The following is a 19,909-nucleotide window of genomic DNA, read 5'->3' on the forward strand; positions in this document are numbered from 1 at the left end:
AACAAACAAACCGAAAACAGTCCCGTATGGTGCAACATAGACACAGACACAGGAGACAACCACCCACAAACAAACCGTGTGAAAACACCTACCTTAATATGACTCTCAATCAGAGGAAATGAAAAACACCTGCCTCTAATTGAGAGCCATATTAGGTCACCCTTTAAACCAACATAGAAACAGAAAACATAGACTGCCCACCCAAACTCACGTCCTGACCAACTAACACATACAAAACTAACAGAAAACAGGTCAGGAACGTGACAATACCCAAGAAGACTCAAGGCTTCAATCGCTGCCAAAGTTGCTTCAACAAAGTACTGAGTAAAGGGTCTGAATACTTACGTAAATGTGATATTTCAGATTTTTATTTTTAATACATTTGCAAACATTTTTTAAAAACGGTTTGCTTTGCCATTATGGTGTATTGTGTCGATTTGATGAGAAAAACAAAAAAATTTAGTCAATTTTAGAATAAAGCTGTAATGTAACAAAATGTGGAAAAAGTCAAGGGGTCTGAATTACGTTCCATATGCACTGTACATCAAAGAACACCATGTTAACTCATTGTTTTCAATTGATGATTGGCAATAAGACTTATATATATATATATGCAGTTGAAGTCGGAAGTTTACATACACCTTAGCCAAATACATTTAAACTCAGTTTTTCATCAGTCCTGACATTTAATCCATGTAAAAGTTTGAAGTTAGTCTAGAAGTCAGTTAGGATCACCACTTTATTTTAAGAATGTGAAATGTCAAAATAATTGTAGAGAGAAGGATTTATTTCGGCTTTCATTTCTTTCATCACATTCCCAGTGGATCAGAAGTTTACATACACTCAATTAGTATTTGGTAGCATTGCCTTTAAATTGTTTAACTTGGGTCAAACGTTTTGGGTAGCCTTCCACAAGCTTCCCACAATAAGCTGGGTGAATTTTGGCCCATTCCTCCTGACAGAGCTGGCGTAACTGAGTCAGGTTTGTAGGCCTCCTTGCTCACACACGCTTTTTCAGTTCTGCCCACAAATCTTCTATAGGATTGAGGTCGGGGCTTTGTGATGGCCACTCCAATACCTTGACTTTGTTGTCCTTAAGCCATTTTGCCACAACTTTGGAAGTACGCTTGGGGACATTGTCCATTTGGAAGACCCATTTGCGACCAAGCTTTAACTTCCTGACTGATGTCTTGAGATGTTGCTACAATATATCCACATACTTTTCTTTCCTCATGATGTCCTCTATTTTGTGAAGTGCACCAGTCCCTCCTGAAACAAAGCACCCCCGCAACATGATGCTGCCACCCATCGTGCTTCACGGTTGGGATGGTGTTCTTCGGCTTGCAAGCGTCCCCCTTTTTCCACCAAACATAACGACGGTCATTGTGGCCAAACAGTTCTATTTTTGTTTCATCAGACCAGAGGACATTTCTCCAAAAAGTACGATCTTTGTCCCCTTGTGCAGTTGCAAACCGTAGTCTGGCTTTTTTATGACGGTTTTGGAGCAGTGGCTTCTTCCTTGCTGAGCGGCCTTCAAGTTATGTCGATATAGGACTCGTTTTACTGTGGATATAGATATTTTTGTACCTGTTTCCTCCAGCATCTTCACAAGGTCCTTTGCTGTTGTTCTGGGATTGATTTGCACTTTTCGCACCAAAGTACGTTCATCTCTAGGAGACAGAGCGTGTCTCCTTCCTGAGCGGTATGACGGCTCAGTGGTCCCAGAGTGTTTATACATGCGTACTATTGTTTGTACAGGTGAACGTGGTACCTTCAGTCATTTGGAAAATGCTCCCAAGTATGAACTAGACTTGTGGAGGTCTACAATTTTCTTTCTGAGGTCTTGGCTGATTTCTTTTGATTTTTCCCATGATGTCAAGCAAAGAGGCACTGAGTTTGAAGGTAGGCCTTGAAATACATCCACAGGTACACTGCCAATTGACTCAAATTATGTCAATTAGCCTATCAGAAGCTTCTAAAGCCATGACATAATTTTCAGGAATTGTCCAAGCTGTTTAAAGACACAGTCAACTTAGTGTATGTATACTTCTGACCAACTGGAATTGTGATACAGTGAATTATAAGTGAAATATTCTGTCTGTAAACAATTGTTGAAAAGTTACTTGTGTCATGCACAAAGTAGATGTCCGAACCGGCTAGCCAAAACTATAGTTTGTTAACAAGAAATTTGTGGAGTGGTTGAAAAACAAGTTTTAATGAATCCAACCTAAGTGTATGTAAACTTCCGACTTCAACTGTATGATATCCATGATCAAGTGATCATCTTGGTTCTGCTCTTAATTCAGGACAATCTAGTATTGTGAATGGTGGTGTGGATTGACACAATGAATATTCTGTTTTGCGTCCTTGATCATGCTACTCCCTGTGACTAGCTAGCTTTGTTGTGAGCAGTGTGCTGATCTAGCCCTTCAGGGCCCTGTCTAACACATCTTCGTCCTGCACAGGGTAGGGCATAGTGACTCGAAGCTGCTTCTGCTCCTCCATGGTACGCTGGATGGTCTCATAGGCGTTGGAGTTCCCCGACCAGCACCGACGAGCCACCTGCAGGGATTAGGTGCCAGGGAGTTTTATGTCACTCAAGTATAAAACATAAATCCTTTATTAATAGGATCTGTGACACAATGCGATTTATATTACATGCACCCTTTCAACCTATTCTGTCATAATAATTCTAAGAACAGTATATATGAATAGATATCCAAGATAGCTTCCCCCTCCAGTCCCCATTATCACCCCTCTCTCACCCCGTTAGAGACGTCCCAGTTGAGCATCAGACTGGCTCTCTTCGCTGCCTCCTCTGTCCCGTCCAGGAGCAGACCAAACCCTCCGTTCATCACCTCACCCCTGGAGAGAGACAAGAGACAGACAACACAGTCTGACTGAGCGGAGGAGGGAACATGACCGGGGCTCTAAACTGTGGTTCCATATTCAGATTAGGTAACTGTATTTGACCTTCGGGGAGAAACAAAGACATTGAAAGATTGTCCATCCATGAGAAAGACCTCAACATTTTGGTTGTCAGGGGCACAATGTTTCCTAGTTAGTAATTGTCTTATAGGTTTTGGTCAGGAAAGCAAAGGCTAGCTTTTTCAAACAGAAAATTCCATCCTGTAGCTCTAACTCCAAAAAGTTCTGGGATACTGTAAAGTCCATGGAGAACAAGAGCACCTCCTCCCAGCTGACCACTGCACTGAGGCTAGGCGACACGGTCACCACCGACAAATCCACGATAATCGAAAATTTCAATAATCATTTCTCTACAGCTGGCCATGCTTTCCTCCTGGCTACCCCAACCCCGGCCAACAGCTCCGCACCCCTCGCAGCTATTTGCCCGAGCTTCCCCAGCTTCTCCTTCACCCAAATCCAGATCGCATATGTTCTGAAAGAGCTGCAGAAACTGGACCCGTACAAATCAGCTGGGCTAGACAATCTGGACCCTCTCTTTCTAAAATGATCCGCCGCCATTGTTGCAACCCCTATTACCAGTCTGTTCAACCTCTCTTTCATTTCGTCCGAGATCCCTAAAGATTGGAAAGCTGCCGCGGTCATCGCTCTCTTCAAAGGGGGTGACACTCTAGACCGAAACTGTTACAGACCTATATCCATCCTGCACTGCCTTTCTAAAGTCTTTGAAAGCGAAGTTAATAAACAGATCACTGACCATTTCGAATCCCACCGTACCTTCTCCGCTGTGCAATCCGGTTTCCGAGCTGGTCACGGGTGCACCTCAGCCACGCTCAAGGTACTAAACGATATCATAACCGCCATTGACAAAAGACAGTACTGTGCAGACGTCTTCATTGACCTGGCCAAGGCTTTCGACTCTGTCAATCACCGTATTCTTATTGGCAGACTCAATAGCCTTGGTTTCTCAAATGACTGCCTCGCCTGGTTCACCAACTACTTCGCAGATAGAGTTCAGTGTGTAAAATCGGAGGGCCTGTTATCCGGACCTCTGGCCGTCTCTACAGGGTTTAATTCTCGGGCCGACTCTTTTCTCTGTATATATCAACAATGTCGCTCTTGCTGCGGGTGATTCCCCTGATCCACCTCTACGCAGACGACACCATTCTGTATACATCTGGCTCTTCTTTGGACACTGTGTTAACTAACCTCCAAACGAGCTTCAATACCATACAACACTCCTTCCATGGCTTTCAACTGCTCTTAAACGCTAGCAAAACCAAATGCATGCTTTTCAACCGTTCGCTGCCCGCACCCGCCCGCCCGACTAGCATCACTACTCTGGACGGTTCTGACCTAGAATACGTGGACAACTACAAATACCTAGGTGTCTGGCTAGACTGTAAACTCTCCTTCCAGACTCATATCAAACATCTCCAATCCAAAATCAAATCTAGAATCGGCTTTCTATTTTGCAACAAAGCCTCCTTCACTCACGCCGCCAAACTTACCCTAGTAAAACTGACTATCCTACCGATCCTCGACTTCGGCAATGTCATCTACAAAATAGCTTCCAATACTTTACTCAGCAAATTGGATGCAGTCTATCACAGTGCCATCCGTTTTGTTACCAAAGCACCTTATACCACCCACCACTGCGACCTGTATGCTCTAGTCGGCTGGCCCTCGCTACATATTCGTCGCCAGACCCACTGGCTCCAGGTCATCTACAAGTCTATCCTAGGTAAAGCTCCGCCTTATCTCAGCTCGATAACAACACCCACCTGTAGCACGCACTCCAGCAGGTATATCTCACTGGTCATCCCCAAAGCTAACACCTCATTTGGCCGCCTTTCCTTCCAGTTCTCTGCTGCCAGTGACTGGAACGAATTGCAAAAATCGCTGAAGATGGAGACTTACATTTCCCTCACTAACTTTAAACATCAGCTATCTGAGCAGCTAACCGATCGCTGCAGCTGTACATAGTCCATCTGTAAATAGCCCACCCAATCTACCTACCTCATCCCCATATTGTTTTTATTTACTTTGCTGCTCTTTTGCACACCAATATCACTACTTACACACCATCATCTGCTCATCATCATCTGCTTATCTATCACTCCAGTGTTAATCTGCTAAATTGTAATTACTTTGCTACTATGGCCTATTTATTGCCATACCTCCTCATGCCATTTGCACACACTGTATATAGACTTTATTTTTTTTCTATTGTGTTATTGACTGTACTCTTGTTTATTCCATGTAACTCTGTGTTGTTGTTTCTGTCGCACTGCTTTGCTTTATCTTGACCAGGTCGCAGTTGTAAATGAGAACTTGTTCTCAACTAGCTTACCTGGTTAAATAAAGGTGAAAAAAAATATATAGATTTTGGTCTCATAGATTTTTGTGTGCTATCCTATCATTCTTTCTTCCTTCCTATCCCCAGTTTGAAAGGTGAAACTCAGATCTTACCAGCCGACCCCTCCACCGTTGTGCAGGGACACCCAGGTGGCTCCTCTGAATGCATCGCCTACAAAGTTCTGGACCGCCATGTCTGTCAGGGGGCAAGACAGGCACACAGTGACAAAGTCACACTTTCACACTTACACATACCCGAGTTCAGTCAAAGTGGATGATTTCTAGCCATCTAGACTAACACACTGACTAATATAATGATGATCATGACAAAATAATGTCTGTCTAAATGATGTGTGCTCTAGTGTACCTGCACAGAAGGCAGAGCCGTCGTACACATTGGAGGTCTCTCTGAAGGGACTGTCTGTTCCACTGACGTCATGGTGGTCTCTACTGATGACCACAGGAGCCTGGACAGAAAACACACACAGTGTCACTGTGTCTGTTTGCCTACTGCTAGCTTACTGCTGGTCTCCGGGACCTGGAGGAGAAGGTAGGCTAAGTGGTGAACACACACACTCTCCCACTGTCTCTCTCAGACACACACACACACACACACACACACACACACACACACACACACACACACACACACACACACACACACACACACACACACACACACACACACACACACACACACACACACACACACACACACACACACACACACACACACACACACACACACACACACACACTCTCTATCACCATAGATTTACCTACCCACTGACTGGACACCAACCAAAACATTTAACTTTATATGAACATATAAACAACCATAACATAGAGATGGGTAAGTAAGACTTGCCGAAACTCTCCTATCAGCAATAGCTTGATTGATGGCCAAGGCAATACACACACGGCCTTTCTGGTCTGAGTAGAGGATTCTGGCTTGGGAGCCCACCACCTACACACAGAGAACATTCAGAAATGGCATTGGCAGTTGTATAATACATTTCTTATTTATCTAGTATCAGGATATTAATGATTAACATTGTGTCTTATATGTGTCCTATTAATTAATACCATGCTGTGTTTTCCGGCCTCACGGATCCAGCGGATGTTGTCGTTGTACTGCTGTCGCACACGCTCAGTCACATTGGCGCTGATCTCCTCCAGGACAGTGGCGGCGATGTCATCAGTCAGTGTCAGGTCACGGGGGTCACCGGAGGTGCAGACCCAGCGGAATGGTCCGAAGCCCAGGGAGAAGATGTCACTGCAGAGTGGTCAAGGGTTAGGGCCAAGAGTTTGACCTGATCATGTGACCTGACCAGAAAACTCACCCTGCCACTCACCCCATGATGTGTTGGACGTAGGATGGATAGCGGAACTCTGTCGCTCCGCCTCCCTCCTTCTCTACCTCCGCTCCTGAAGAAAGAAAGAAATGAACACAAACCTAGATGTTATCAAACTGGAGAGGACTGTGGACATCACTAGACATGCTGTGTTCAGTCTATTCTTCAGCATGTGTATCGGGACCTTAAAGTTACCCCTTAGCATTAACCACAGATCTTGGATCACATTACCTTACTCCCAATGCTAATATTAACCATTAGGGGGGTGATATAATATCCGACCCTGTGTCAGTGAATCAGTATGGTGGTGGTGGTGGTTTAACTGTAGGACTCACCTGCTCTCTGGGCCTCCAGGAGGAAGGCGTTGCCATAGTCCCAGAAGAACATCCCTGCCTCAGACAGCTTGTTGATGGCAGCTACCTGTCTACAAAGGCTGGGGGAGAGGATGGGAAGACCACCACAAGTTAGAGAACAACCCCCTCAACCTTAACCACAAACAGATCAGGGGTCTCCAACTCAATCATGGTAATTCTTGATGAATAGTTGATTTTCTGAATCAGTTGTTTGATGTGTGACTGGGATGGAACCATAGATAGCACACCCAGTAGCTCTGCAGGACCAGAGTTGGAGCAGACGCCTGAATTAGACCAACTGTCACGAATACCACCGAAGGTGGCTCCCCTTCCTGTTCGGGTGGCGTTCGGCGGTCGTCGTCGCCGGTCTACTAGCTGCCACTGATCCCTTTTTCCTTTTCGTTTGTTTTGTCTAATTGTTTTCACCTGTTCCTTGTTGGGGTTTTGGGATGGGTGTTATTTAAGTTCGTTTAGCCCGCTGGTGTTTGTGCGGGCTTGTTGTTATTTTGACGTATGTGGTGTTTGTGTTCTTTTGGGTTTTCGCTGTCCGGTATTTTTGTAACTATGGTTTTGGGTTTGTTGCACCTGTGTTTTGGGCTTCACCCATGTTTGTGACTAGTTACTTTACGAAAGGACATTAAAGCGTTTTTCCCGTTCTACCTTCTGCTCTCTGCGTCTGACTCCACACCCATCACTCTCCAGACGTTACAGAAGCCCGCACCCCGATATGGAGTCAGCAGGAGCAGCGACCAGTCCTTCATCATACGTCCATCCTCCATAGCATAGGATCAGCGATGGATCAAATGATGGAGAGGATGGATCGTTGGGAGAGGAGTGGTCTCCCTACTACACCACCTACCCTCCCACCAGCAACTCTACCATCTCCTCCAGCGGGATCTGGTGCCAGCGCTCTGCGTATCACGCCTCCGAGGGAGTACGATGGAGCGGCGGCGGGGTGCCAGGGATTCCTGTTACAACTAGAGCTCTACCTGGCCACCGTTCGGCCGGCTCCCTCGGACGAGGAGAGCGTGAGTGTCCTCGTCTCCTGCCTGACGGGTAGAGCCCTGGAGTGGGCCAATGCCGTCTGGAACGGGCCCGACTCAGCGAAGGGCCACTACCCGGAGTTCACCCGCCGTTTCCGGGCCGTGTTCGATCATCCTCCGGAGGGCCGAGCGGCGGGTGAGAGGTTGTTCCATCTCCGGCAGGAGATGAGGAGCACGCAGGACTTCGCGCTGGAATTCCGGACCTTAGCCGCTGGAGCGAGGTGGAATGACAGGGCCCTGATAAACCATTACAGGTGTAGCCTAAGAGAGGACGTCCGCAGGGAGCTGGCTTGTCGGGACACTACGCTCAGCTTGGATGAGCTGATCGACATGTCCATCCGGCTAGACCATCTGCTGGCTGCTCGCGGACGTTCTGAAAGGGTCCTGTCAGTTCCACCTCCTGGCCCTCCCGCTCCCATCCCGATGGAGCTAGGGGGGGCTGCATCTAGGGAGACCGGAGGAGGAGGCTCCTCCTGTAGCCATTGTGGCCAGAGAGGGCACACTTCCAGTTGGTGCTGGAGGAGTCCATCTGGGAGTCGAGGGGGCAGGCAGAACACTCCTCGGTCACCCCAGGTGAGTCAGCACCACACTCTCCCAGAGCTTCCTGTTGGTCACATGTTTTTGTTAATTTGTTTTCTGACGTTTTTCCCCTCTCTCCAGCATAAGGCACTAGTCGATTCAGGCGCAGCGGGGAGTATATATATAGATCGCGGACTCGCTCAGAGGTTGAGGATTCCGTTAGTTAAGGTAGAACCCCCCTTCCCCGTGTACTCCTTAGATAGTCGACCATTAGGGTCAGGGCTGGTCAGGGAGGCCACGATTCCTCTGGAGATGATTACGCACATGAATCATAAGGAGCGGATTAGTCTGTTCCTTATCGATTCACCTGCGTTTCCGGTGGTGCTGGGGATTCCCTGGCTGGCTATACACAATCCTAGGATTTTGTGGAAACAGGGAGCTCTCCAGGGGTGGTCTGATGAGTGTTCAGGCAGGTGTTTAGGAGTTTCCATCGGTGCGACAACGGTGGAGAGTCCAGACCAGGTTTCCACCGTGCGCATTCCTGCTGAGTATGCCGATTTGGCTATCGCCTTAAGTAAAAAGAAGGCGACCCTATTACCACCTCATCGACAGGGGGATTGCGTGATAAACCTCCAGGTAAACGCTGCACTCCCCAGGAGTCACGTGTATCCTTTGTCCCAGGAGGAGACGTTGGCTATGGAGACATATGTCACGGAAGCCCTGGGACAGGGGTACATTTGGTCCTCCATGTCACCTGTCTCCTCGAGTTTCTTTTTCGTGAAGAAAAAGGATGGTGGTTTCCGTCCGTGTATTGATTATCGAGGTCTAAATTCTATCACTGTGGGTTTCAGTTACCCACTACCTTTCATCGCTACGGCGGTGGAATCATTTCACGGGGCGCGATTCTTCACGAAACTGGACCTCAGGAGCGCGTATAATCTGGTGCGTATTCGGGAGGGAGATGAGTGGAAAACCGCGTTTAGTACCACATCTGGCCATTATGAGTACCTTGTCATGCCGTACGGGTTAAAGAATTCTCCAGCCATCTTTCAACCCTTTGTTGATGAGATTCTCAGAGACCTGCACGGACAGGGTGTAGTGGTGTATATTGACGACATCTTGATTTACTCCGCTACACGCGCCGTGCATGTGTCTGTGGTACGCAAGGTTCTTGGGCGATTGCTGGAGCATGACCTGTACGTGAAGGCGGAGAAATGTGAGTTTTCCAAATGAGCCGTTTCCTTCCTGGGTTATCGCATTTCCACCTCGGGGGTGGTAATGGAGGGTGACCGCGTCAAGGCCGTGCGTAATTGGCCGACTCCGACCACGGTAAAGGAGGTGCAGCGGAGTTTAGGGTTTGCCAATTACTACTGAAGGTTAATCCGGGGCATTGACCAAGTAGCGGCTCCTATTACCTCACTGCTGAAGGGGGGTCCGGTGCATTTGCCGTGGTCAGCAAAGGCGGACGGAGCTTTCCGTCGTTTAAAGGCTCTGTTCACCGACGCGCCAGTGTTGGCGCATCCGGACCCTTCTTTGGCATTCATCGTAGAGGTGGACGCATCCGAGGCTGGGGTTGGAGCGGTGCTCTCACAGCTCTCGGGTACGCCACCGAAGCTCCGCCCCTGTGCTTTTTTTTCAAAGAAGCTCGGGCCAGCGGTGCGGAATTATGATGTGGGGGATAGGGAGCTGTTGGCCATGGTTAAGGCCCTGAAGGTGTGGAGACACTGGCTTGAGGGGGCTAAGCACCCTTTCCTCATCTGGACTGACCACCGTAACCTGGAGTATATCCGATCAGCTAGGAGACTGAATCCTCGTCAGGCAAGGTGGGCCATGTATTTCACCCGATTTCGTTTTACGATCTCGTATCGACCAGGTTCCCTCAATACTAAGGCCGACGCGCTGTCCCGCCTATATGACACTGATGACCGGTCCATCGATCCTACTCCCATCATTCCGGCTGCCAAGCTGGAAGCACCGGTAGTATGGGAGGTGGACGCGGACATCGAGCGGGCACTAAGGGAGGAACCTGCGCCTCCACAGTGCCCGGAGGGTCGTAGGTATGTGCCGCTCGCTGTTCATGATCAATTGATTCGGTGGGCTCATAGTCTACCCTCGTCAGGTCACCCGGGTATTTCGAGGACGGTGCGAGGTCTTAGAGGGAAGTACTAGTGGCCTACCTTGTTGAGAGACGTGCGCTTCTATGTCTCCTCCTGTTCGGTGTGCCCTCAGAGTAAGGCTCCTAGGCACTTGCCACGGGGGAAATTACAACCCCTCCCCGTTTCACAACGGCCGCGGTCCCATCTATCGGTGGATTTTCTTACGGATCTTCCCCTGTCTCAGGGGAATACGACGATCCTGGTCGTTGTGGATCGGTTCTCGAAGTCCTGCCGTCTTATCCCTTTGCCCGGTCTCCCTACGGCCCTACAGACTGCGGAGGCACTGTTCACCCATGTCTTCCGGCACTACGGGGTGCCCGAGGATATCGTTTCTGATCGGGGTCCCCAGTTTACGTCACGAGTATGGAAGGCGTTTATGGAACGTCTGGGGGTCTCGGTCAGCCTGACCTCGGGGTATCACCCGGAGAGTAATGGGTAGGTGGAAAGAGTGAACCAGGAGGTGGGTAGGTTTCTGAGGTCGTATTGCCAGGACCGGCCAGGGGAGTGGGTGAGATACATCCCCTGGGCTGAAATGGCCCAGAACTCACTAAGCCACTCCTCTACCAACATGTCACCGTTTGAGTATGTGTTAGGGTACCAGCCGGTTCTGGCACCATGGCATCAGAGCCAGACTGAGGCTCCTGCGGTGGAGGAGTGGGTGCAGCGCTCTAAGGAGACCTGGAGGGCCGTCCAGGAATCATTGCGTCAGGCGAGTGGACGGCAGAAGAGGAGCGCTGACCGTCACCGCAGTGAGGCCCCCGAGTTTGCACCGGGGGACAGGGTCTGGCTCTCGACCTGAAACCTGCCCCTCCGCCTGCCCTGCCGGAAGCTGGGTCCGCAGTATGTAGGGCCATTTAAAGTCCTGAGGAGAATAAACGAGGTGTGTTATCGATTGTTACTCCCTTCGTATTATCGTATTAACCCCTCGTTTCATGTGTCTCTCCTCAGGCCAGTGGTAGCTGGTCCCATGCAGGAAGGTGAGGTTCCGGAGGTCCCTCCGCCCCCTCTGGACATCGAGGGGTCCCCGGCGTACACGATACGGGCCATTCTGGACTCGAGACGCCGGGTGAGGGGCCTGTAGTTCCTCGTGGACTGGGAGGGGTACGGGCCGGAGGAGAGGTGCTGGGTCCCGGTGGGGGATATATTGGATCCCACTTTGCTAAGGGAGTTTCATCGCCTCCATCCGGATCGCCCTGCTCCTCGCCCCCCGGGTCGTCCCCGAGGCCGGTGTCGGCACGCTGCGGGAGCCGCGCGTCAGGGGGGGGGGGGGGGGTACTGTCACGAATACCACCGAAGGTGGCTCCCCTTCCTGTTCGGGTGGCGCTCGGCGGTCGTCGTCGCCGGTCTACTAGCTGCCACCGATCCCTTTTTCCTTTTCGTTTGTTTTGTCTAATTGTTTTCACCTGTTCCTTGTTGGGGTTTTGGGATGGGTGTTATTTAAGTTTGTTTAGCCCGCTGGTGTTTGTGCGGGCTTGTTGTTATTTTGACGTATGTGGTGTTTGTGTTCTTTTGGGTTTTCGCTGTCCGGTATTTTTGTAACTATGGTTTTGGGTTTGTTGCACCTGTGTTTTGGGCTTCACCCATGTTTGTGACTAGTTACTTTACGAAAGGACATTAAAGTGTTTTTCCCGTTCTACCTTCTGCTCTCTGCGTCTGACTCCACACCCATCACTCTCCAGACGTTACACCAACTGCCTTCAAAAAAGGTAAGGTACAGCATCAAGGTCTAACCTCTCATGGACCATGGTTTTGAAGCGTACTGGGTCTGTGGCCATGAGCTGTTTGGCCTGGTGGAGGCTGAGCTGAGCTGGGTAGTACCCTCCACTGAAGGGGTTGTGGAGGGAGGTCTGGTCTGAGCCCAGGTCCACCAGCAGCTCTCCTGTCCTCTCATACTCCGTCAACAGACGCTCCCTGGCAGAGAAGGAAACAAGGGATCCCAAAGGTATTTATACTAATAGTGACTGAGGTGTAGATGCCCCATATAGACATGGTATTACTTAAGTCCAGCCCTTGGTTGACATCCCATACTTACCATAAGTCCACAACGTTGCCATGGTAACCCAAGCTGAGGGGAGTCTTGGATCTCTTGGCTTCTCTGTAGAATACAAAATCAGAGGGACGATCTGATAAATCACATAACGTAAACACACAGGTGCTAAAGTCATGACGTGTGTGTGTGTGTGTGTGTGTGTGTGTGTGTGTGTGTGTGTGTGTGTGTGTGTGTGTGTGTGTGTGTGTGTGTGTGTGTGTGTGTGTGTGTGTGTGTGTGTGTGTGTGTGTGTGTGTGTGTGTGTGTCTTTATCTGCTATTACCTAATGCGTTGGATGCAGTGTTCTATGTCACTGGTTACCTCCATTAACCAGCCTTGCTCATGTCTCTTCCTCAGGGGCACCTCATCTACCTAAACAGGATCCATGCAAAACACAATCACATATCACATTAACACACACCCCAACTCTCTCCATCACACAAAAAAAAAACAGACATCGCTACCATCACATAGGTAGATTAACAGCAGGGAGGGTGTTATTGGCCAATAACAAAGTAAACACACTGACCTCGGCAATGACCCCCACACAGCCAGCGATGACAGCAGCCTTGGCTTGTGCCCCGCTCATTCCCCCCAGCCCCGACGTCACCAACACCCGCCCCCTCAGGTCATCAGACCCCAGATACCTCCGCCCTGCATTCAACACTGTCAGCTAAAGAGGGAGGGAGAGAGAGAGACGGGAAGGAGAGGAAAGAGAGACAGACACAATGTTAAGACAACTTCAATGTGAGTTTCAAAGGGGATAGTGCCCTCTACTGTTGACTGTGAGAACTTACCATGGTGCCATGGACAATCCCCTGAGGCCCAATGTAGCAGTAGCTACCAGCAGTCATCTGACCATACCTAGGAAAACAAACAAAAAACACATCTTTGGGGGGTTAAAAAAACTATGAATGGGTAAAAAAAACTAACTGGGTTATATTTGTTACTTACATTGATACACCCAAAGCAAACATCTTCTCATACTGCTCTCTGGAGGAGTAGTTTGGAATGACCTGAGAGGGAGCGAGAGAGAGGATGGGAGGATGATGGCAGAGAGAAGGAGGGAGATCAAACTGGGAAAACCTAAATGGTAATGCCAAATCAGTATCTAACTGAAATGCTGTAGAGCACAGTCTTAGAAAAAAAGGTGCTATCTAGAATCTAAAAGGGTTCTTCGGATGTCCCCATAGCAGAACCCTTTGAAGAACCCTTTTTGGTTCTAGATATAACCATTTTGGTTCAAGGTAGAACCATTTTTGGTTCTATGTAGAATCCTTTCCACAGAGGGTTTTACCTGGAACCAAAAAGGGTTCTACTATGGGGACAGCTGAAGAACCCTTTTGGAACCCTTTTTTTCCAAGAGTATAGTGAGGAGAGGCTGAGGGAGGGATGTGTGGTTACCATGCCGTTGGTAATGATAGCGCGGGGGGAGGAGGGCAGGCTGGGGAACAGCCCTGCTGGATGACCACTGTACATGACCAGAGTCTGCTCCTCTGTCATCTCACTCAGGTAGTACATCACCAGGCGGAACTACACACAAACACACATACGCAAAGATATAGAGCGATTCATTAAATTCGGTCTCCACGCCGTACAAATAAAATTACACACACATTACCATACAAAGATATCTACATAATGCCATCATAATTGCATGTTCTGTGCTTACCTGGGCCCAGTTACTGAACACCTGTCCATTTCCCCCATAGGTAACCAGCTCCTGGGGAAACTGGAGAGCAGAGCATGGGAAGATGATAAAGCAGCCATAGATAGCGTGACTTAGGTGGATTAATACATTGTTTTAGTTAAATTAAATAAAGTGAGCTGTTGTGTACACTATGTGAGAGTGGTGGTTACCTGGGCAACTGCATGGTCCAGGTTGTTCATGATCATGAGCATGATGGAGGCAGCTTGGCGTGTACGACAGGGGTACTGATCTATAGGGTAGGCCCTGAGGACACACGCACGCCCGTGCAGTACATGCACACACACACACACACACACACACACACACACACACACACACACACACACACACACACACACACACACACACACACACACACACACACACACACACACACACACACACACACACACACACACACACACACACACACAAGGACTGATCAGGGTGTGGTAGACCATATCACGGCATCAACAGATAAAGAGGAATACTACAGATGGGGAGATGAGAGGTGGTGTTAGGTGATTATACTGTACGTACCTCATATGTATGAGGGGGCAGAAGCGGTACATGTAGATGTGTCCATACTGCCTGAGCTCCTGGGCGAATTCAGCAGCCAGGATGTTGTGGTGGGAGGGGGGAAAGTAGCGCAGGACATTCCTCAGGGCCAGCTAGAGAGGGGGAGTAGATGAGGAGGTGAGATCAGAGTTCAGAATGGGGTGGCCCTCTTCCTCTTTTGCATCCTTTTTTCCCCTAACTTTCTGGTCATTTGTGTTTCACTCCCACTCTCTATCCATGAAAGCACTCACTCTTATCTCTCTTAATCATTGACAGTGCCCTTTGCTCCCAAACATTAGCGAAGCTGATAGAAGGTTCTGAGGGGATGAACCAACGCTGTCTCCTACCCTTAAGCCAAAACATTCCACTGTGCTGAGTATGTGAACCGTGCTTTATTGATCCCAATAGATTGAATAAAATAATTCACATGCACTGTGCGTTGTTGTGTTCTGTGTCCTCATGTTTCTCCAACAGTATGTGGATACAACATTCCACAAGCTTGAATCTCAACCCCTTCAGCTTTAAAGATTCACTCTCAACGAGTAATAAAACATTGGGTATGATTTTACACATTAACTGCCAATTCCTATCTTTATTACATTCACAATCACTCTACCTCTGTCTGGATCAGGTAAGACAAGCAAATACCTTTTTATAGCGGCAAAAAGCAAACTACAACAAAAATGTACATTTATACAAAACATTAAGAACACCTGCTATTTCCATGACATAGACTGACCAGGTGAATCCAGGTAAAAGCTATGATCCCTTATTGATGTCACTTGTTAATAAATCAACTTCAATCAGTGTAGATGAAGGGAAGGAGAAAGGTTAAAGAAGATAAAGATTTTTAAGCCTTGAGACAATTGTGACATGGATTGTAAGATGGCGCTGATAGAGATGGCAGCTTCGCTTCAAGTCCTTAGGAAACTGTGCAGTATTTAGTTTTTTTATGTATTATTTCTTACATTGTTAGCCCAGAAAACATTAACTGTTATTGCATACAGCTGGGAAGAACTATTGTATATCAGAGAGACGTCAACTTACCAGCACAAACAGCACTACGACCAGGAATACGACTTTCCCAAAGCAGAACCTTGTCTGCACCTCCTAGGGCATTTGAACTGATTCCAGAGGCCGACCCAAAACAATGCCATCGGAGGAGAGGGTGCTGGAGCGGTCTTCTAGTGAATCTTCGGATGCGCGCACACCACCCACCGCTTCCAAGTATATTACTCTCTAATATCCAGTCCTTAGTTCACTTCTCTAGGGTAGGGGGCAGCATTCGGAATTTTGGATGAAAAGCATGCCCAAATTAAACTACCTGCTTCTCGGGCCCAGAAGATATGATATGCATATAACTGGTAGATTTGGATAGAAAACACTCTAAAGTTTCCAAAACTGTTAAAATAGTGTCTGTGAGTATAACAGAACTGATTTGGCAGGCAAAAACCTGAGAAAAATACATTCGGGAAGTAGTTTTTTGTTGTTGTTGTAGTTTTCTATTCAATGGCATTACAGTATCCATTGACTTAGGACTCAAATTGCAGTTCCTATGCCTTCCACTAGATGTCAACAGTCTTTAGAAATTGTTTCAGGCTTGCATTCTGAAAAATTAGGAAGTAAGAGCAGTCTGAATGAGTGGACCCTAAAGTGTCACAGAGCTTTTTCATGTGCGCGACCGAGAGAGTGCCTTTCTTGTTTACCTTTTATATTGACGACGTTATTGTCCGGTTGAAATATTATCGATTATTTAGGCTAAAAACAACCTGAGGATTGAATATAAACATCGTTTGACATGTTTCTATGAACTTTACGGATACAATTTGGATTTTTTGTCTGCCTGATTTGACTGCGTTTCAGCCTGTGGATTACTGAAGAAAACGTGCGAACAAAACTGAGGTTTTTGGATATAAAGAGACTTTATCGAACAAAAGGAACATTTATTGAGTAAATGAATGTCTTTAGTGTGCAACCATATGAAGATCATCAAAGGTAAGGGATTAATTGTATCTCTATTTCTGACTTGTGTAACTCTTCTACTTGGCTGGTTACTGTTTGTAATGATTTGTCTGCTGGGCTATGTTCTCAAATAATCGTAAGGTATGCTTTCGCCGTAAAGCATTTTTAAAATCTGACGTGGTTGGATTCACAAGAAGTTAATCTTTAAACGTATGTAAAATATGTTTTGTTTTCTGAATTTTTATAATGAGTATTTCTGTATTTGAATTTTGCGCCCAGCAGTTTCACTGGCTGTTGAAGAGGTGGGACGCTAACGTCTCACGTACCCAAGAGAGGTTAACAAAGTCGACGAAATTAGGGCAAGAGTTGCTTTCCAAAGAGATATCCGGGATTGTAACATACTCTGTTTCACGGAGACATGGCTAGCTGGGGACATGCTGTCGGAGTTCGTACAGCCAACGGGATTTTCAGTGCATTGCGCCGAAAGGAACAAACATCTATCTGGTAAGAAGAAGGGCGGGAGTGTTTCATGATATAATCGTAACAACATACAAGAACTCAAGTCTTTTTGTTCACCTGACATAGAATTCCCCACAATCAAATGCCGACCGTATTATCTCCCAAGAGAACTCTCCTCGGTTATCGTCACAGCCGTGTATATCCCCCCGCAAGTGGATACCAAGACGGCCATCAAGGAACTTCACTGGACTAAAGGCAAACTGGAAACCATATATCCTGAGGCTGCATTTATTGTAGCTGGGGATTTTAACAAAGCTAATCTGAGAACAAGGCTACCTAAATTATATCAGCATATCGATTGCAGTACACGAGTGAGTAACACACTTGACCACTGCTACTCTAACTTCCGCGATGCATACAAGGCCCTCCCCCGCCCTCCTTTTGGCAAATCTGACCATGACTCCATCTTGTTGCTTCCCTCCTATAGACATAAACTAAAACAGGAAGCGCCCGTGCTTAGGTCTATCCAACACTGGTCTGACCAATCAGAATCCAGGCTTCAAGATTGCTTCGATCACGTGGCCTGAGATATGTTCCGGGTAGCCTAAGACAATAACATTGACGTATACGCTGACTCGGTGAGCGAGTTTACAAGGAAATGTATTGGAGATGTTATACCCACTGTGACTATTAAACACAACTGTAGGCCTCTCCAGAGGGTGGTGCGGTCTGCACAAAAGATCATCGGGGGTAAACTACCTGCCCTCCAGGACACCTACAACACCCGATGTCACAGGAAGGCAAAAAATATCATCAAGGACAATAACCACCCAAGCCACTGCCTGTTCACCCCGCTTCCATCCAGAAGGCGAGGTCAGTACAGGTGATCAAAGTTGGGACAGAGAGATTGAATAACAGATTCTATCTCAAGGCTATCAGATTGTTAAACAGCCACCACTAGCACAGAGAGGCGGCTGCCTACCTACAGACTTGATATCATTGGCCACTTTAATAAATGGAGCACTAGTCACTTTAATAATGACACTTTAAGGATGTTTACATATCTTGCATTACTCATTTCATATGTACATTTTATACTGTATACTGCATCCTTCGCTATCTATTATTTACTATCTATTGCATCTTAGCCGCTCTGTCACTGCTCATCCACATGTTTTATATTTATATATCCTCATCCCATTCCTTTATTAGATTGTGTGTATTATGTTTTGTTGTGGAATTGTTAGATATTACCTGTTAGATACTGCTGCACCGTCGGATCTAGAAGCATACGCATTTTGTTACACTCGCAATAACATCTGCTAACCATGTGTATGTGACCAATAACATTTGATTTGATTTGATTTAATTGTGATTGTGTGCCATTCAGAGTGTCAATGGGCAAGACAAAAGATTTAAGTGCCTTTGAACTGGGTATGGTAGTAGGTGCCAGGCGCACTGGTTTGTGTCAAGAACTGCAATGCTGCTAGGTTTTTCACTCTCAATAGTTTCCCGTGTGTATCAAGAATGGTCCACCACCCAAAGGACACAACTGTGCAAAGTATTGGAGTCAAAATAGGCCAGCATCCCTGTGGAATGCTTTCGACACCTTATAGAGTCCATGCCCCGACAAATTGAGGCTGTTCTGACGGCAAAAGGGGGTCGGGTTTGGTATACTCAGTGTAGATGTATAATCATCTTGTGAAGATATGCATCTTTGGTCTAGTTTACTACTAACATACCACATTAAAAGCATCATGGTTTCACTCATAGATATACAGAGAGGCCTTAAAAGCAAAAATACTTCAGTATTGCAATACTAAATCTGCAGATAAATCCCTGAGTATGACGTCAATGCTCGTTGACACGTTCTGCATTCAGAGATGTGACAGTACGTCTGTGGACTCACCCTCTCCTCCTCTGGAGTGAGGTTGGGCATCCTGACGGGTGCATGTGGCACACTGGGGTCCCGGCCCCGATTGGATGGCATGGGGTCCAGAGGCAGGCCGCTACACAACTCCTTCAGGTTTGACATCCTGTCCACTGTGTCCTGTCACACTATGGGCAATTTAAGCAGGATCAGAGGAGAGACAAACCCAGAGAGACACACAATGTCTGGGAACGCAGGAAAATGGGCACGCAGCTCTGTAGCTCACTGCTGACAACTGTTTATCAGAGTAAAGGGTCTGTAGTCTGTGGGACAGCTACCTGTATAAGGTTGAGATAAGGGTCACCCTCCTATCGCCACTCCCATTGGCTATCTGGCCTCTTTCCCCTCCTCACCCCACCAATAGCAGGGCAGAGCCAGAGAAGGGTGTGTGGTAATAATTTATTTTCTAGTGAACATGATGTTGCACACGCTTCAGTCGACAAACACTGGGGATGTATCCCAAAAGGCACCCTATTCCCTAAGTAGTGCATGACTTATGACTAGAGCCAGCCTTATGGGCCTTAATAAAAAGTAGTACACTACTTAAGGAATAGGGTTCCATTTAGGATGCA

At 47.3% G+C, this 19,909-nt stretch overlaps 1 protein-coding gene across 2 annotated transcripts; it reads right to left on the minus strand.

Moving 5' to 3' along the window:
• Positions 1–346: 346 nt before the first annotated feature.
• uroc1 (urocanate hydratase 1) lies at positions 347–19,589 on the minus strand. Of its 2 annotated transcripts, none has more exons than XM_071335675.1 (19): positions 19,317–19,589; positions 14,969–15,099; positions 14,599–14,692; positions 14,411–14,470; positions 14,143–14,271; positions 13,693–13,754; positions 13,536–13,602; positions 13,268–13,411; positions 13,022–13,110; positions 12,742–12,804; positions 12,441–12,620; positions 6,974–7,071; positions 6,639–6,711; positions 6,370–6,559; positions 6,152–6,250; positions 5,651–5,750; positions 5,398–5,479; positions 2,766–2,865; positions 347–2,562 (listed from the first exon to the last, which is right to left on the minus strand). In XM_071335675.1, the coding sequence occupies exons 1-19, from the start codon at positions 19,440–19,442 to the stop codon at positions 2,422–2,424; spliced, it is 2,028 nt and encodes a 675-aa protein (XP_071191776.1). In that variant the 5' UTR covers positions 19,443–19,589; the 3' UTR covers positions 347–2,421. The 2 variants fall into 2 exon arrangements, with proteins under 2 accessions (XP_071191776.1, XP_071191777.1); XM_071335676.1 differs by lacking the exon at positions 347–2,562 and adding an exon at positions 4,710–4,805.
• Positions 19,590–19,909: the final 320 nt, after the last annotated feature.

This window comes from Salvelinus alpinus, chromosome 12 (genome assembly GCF_045679555.1).
Source record: "Salvelinus alpinus chromosome 12, SLU_Salpinus.1, whole genome shotgun sequence".
NCBI classification, from domain to species: domain Eukaryota; kingdom Metazoa; phylum Chordata; class Actinopteri; order Salmoniformes; family Salmonidae; genus Salvelinus; species Salvelinus alpinus.

Bases quoted from the DNA above. Each gene is read 5' to 3' on its own strand.
- uroc1 (XM_071335675.1), bottom strand. From the start codon at position 19,442: ATGTCAAACCTGAAGGAGTTGTGTAGCGGCCTGCCTCTGGACCCCATG. The intron at 13,603-13,692 runs GTAAGTAACAAA...TTGTTTTCCTAG, and splicing joins TTTGCTTTGGGTGTATCAAT to GTATGGTCAGATGACTGCTG. The intron at 2,866-5,397 runs GTAAGATCTGAG...GTCTCTCTCCAG, and splicing joins AACGGTGGAGGGGTCGGCTG to GGGTGAGGTGATGAACGGAG.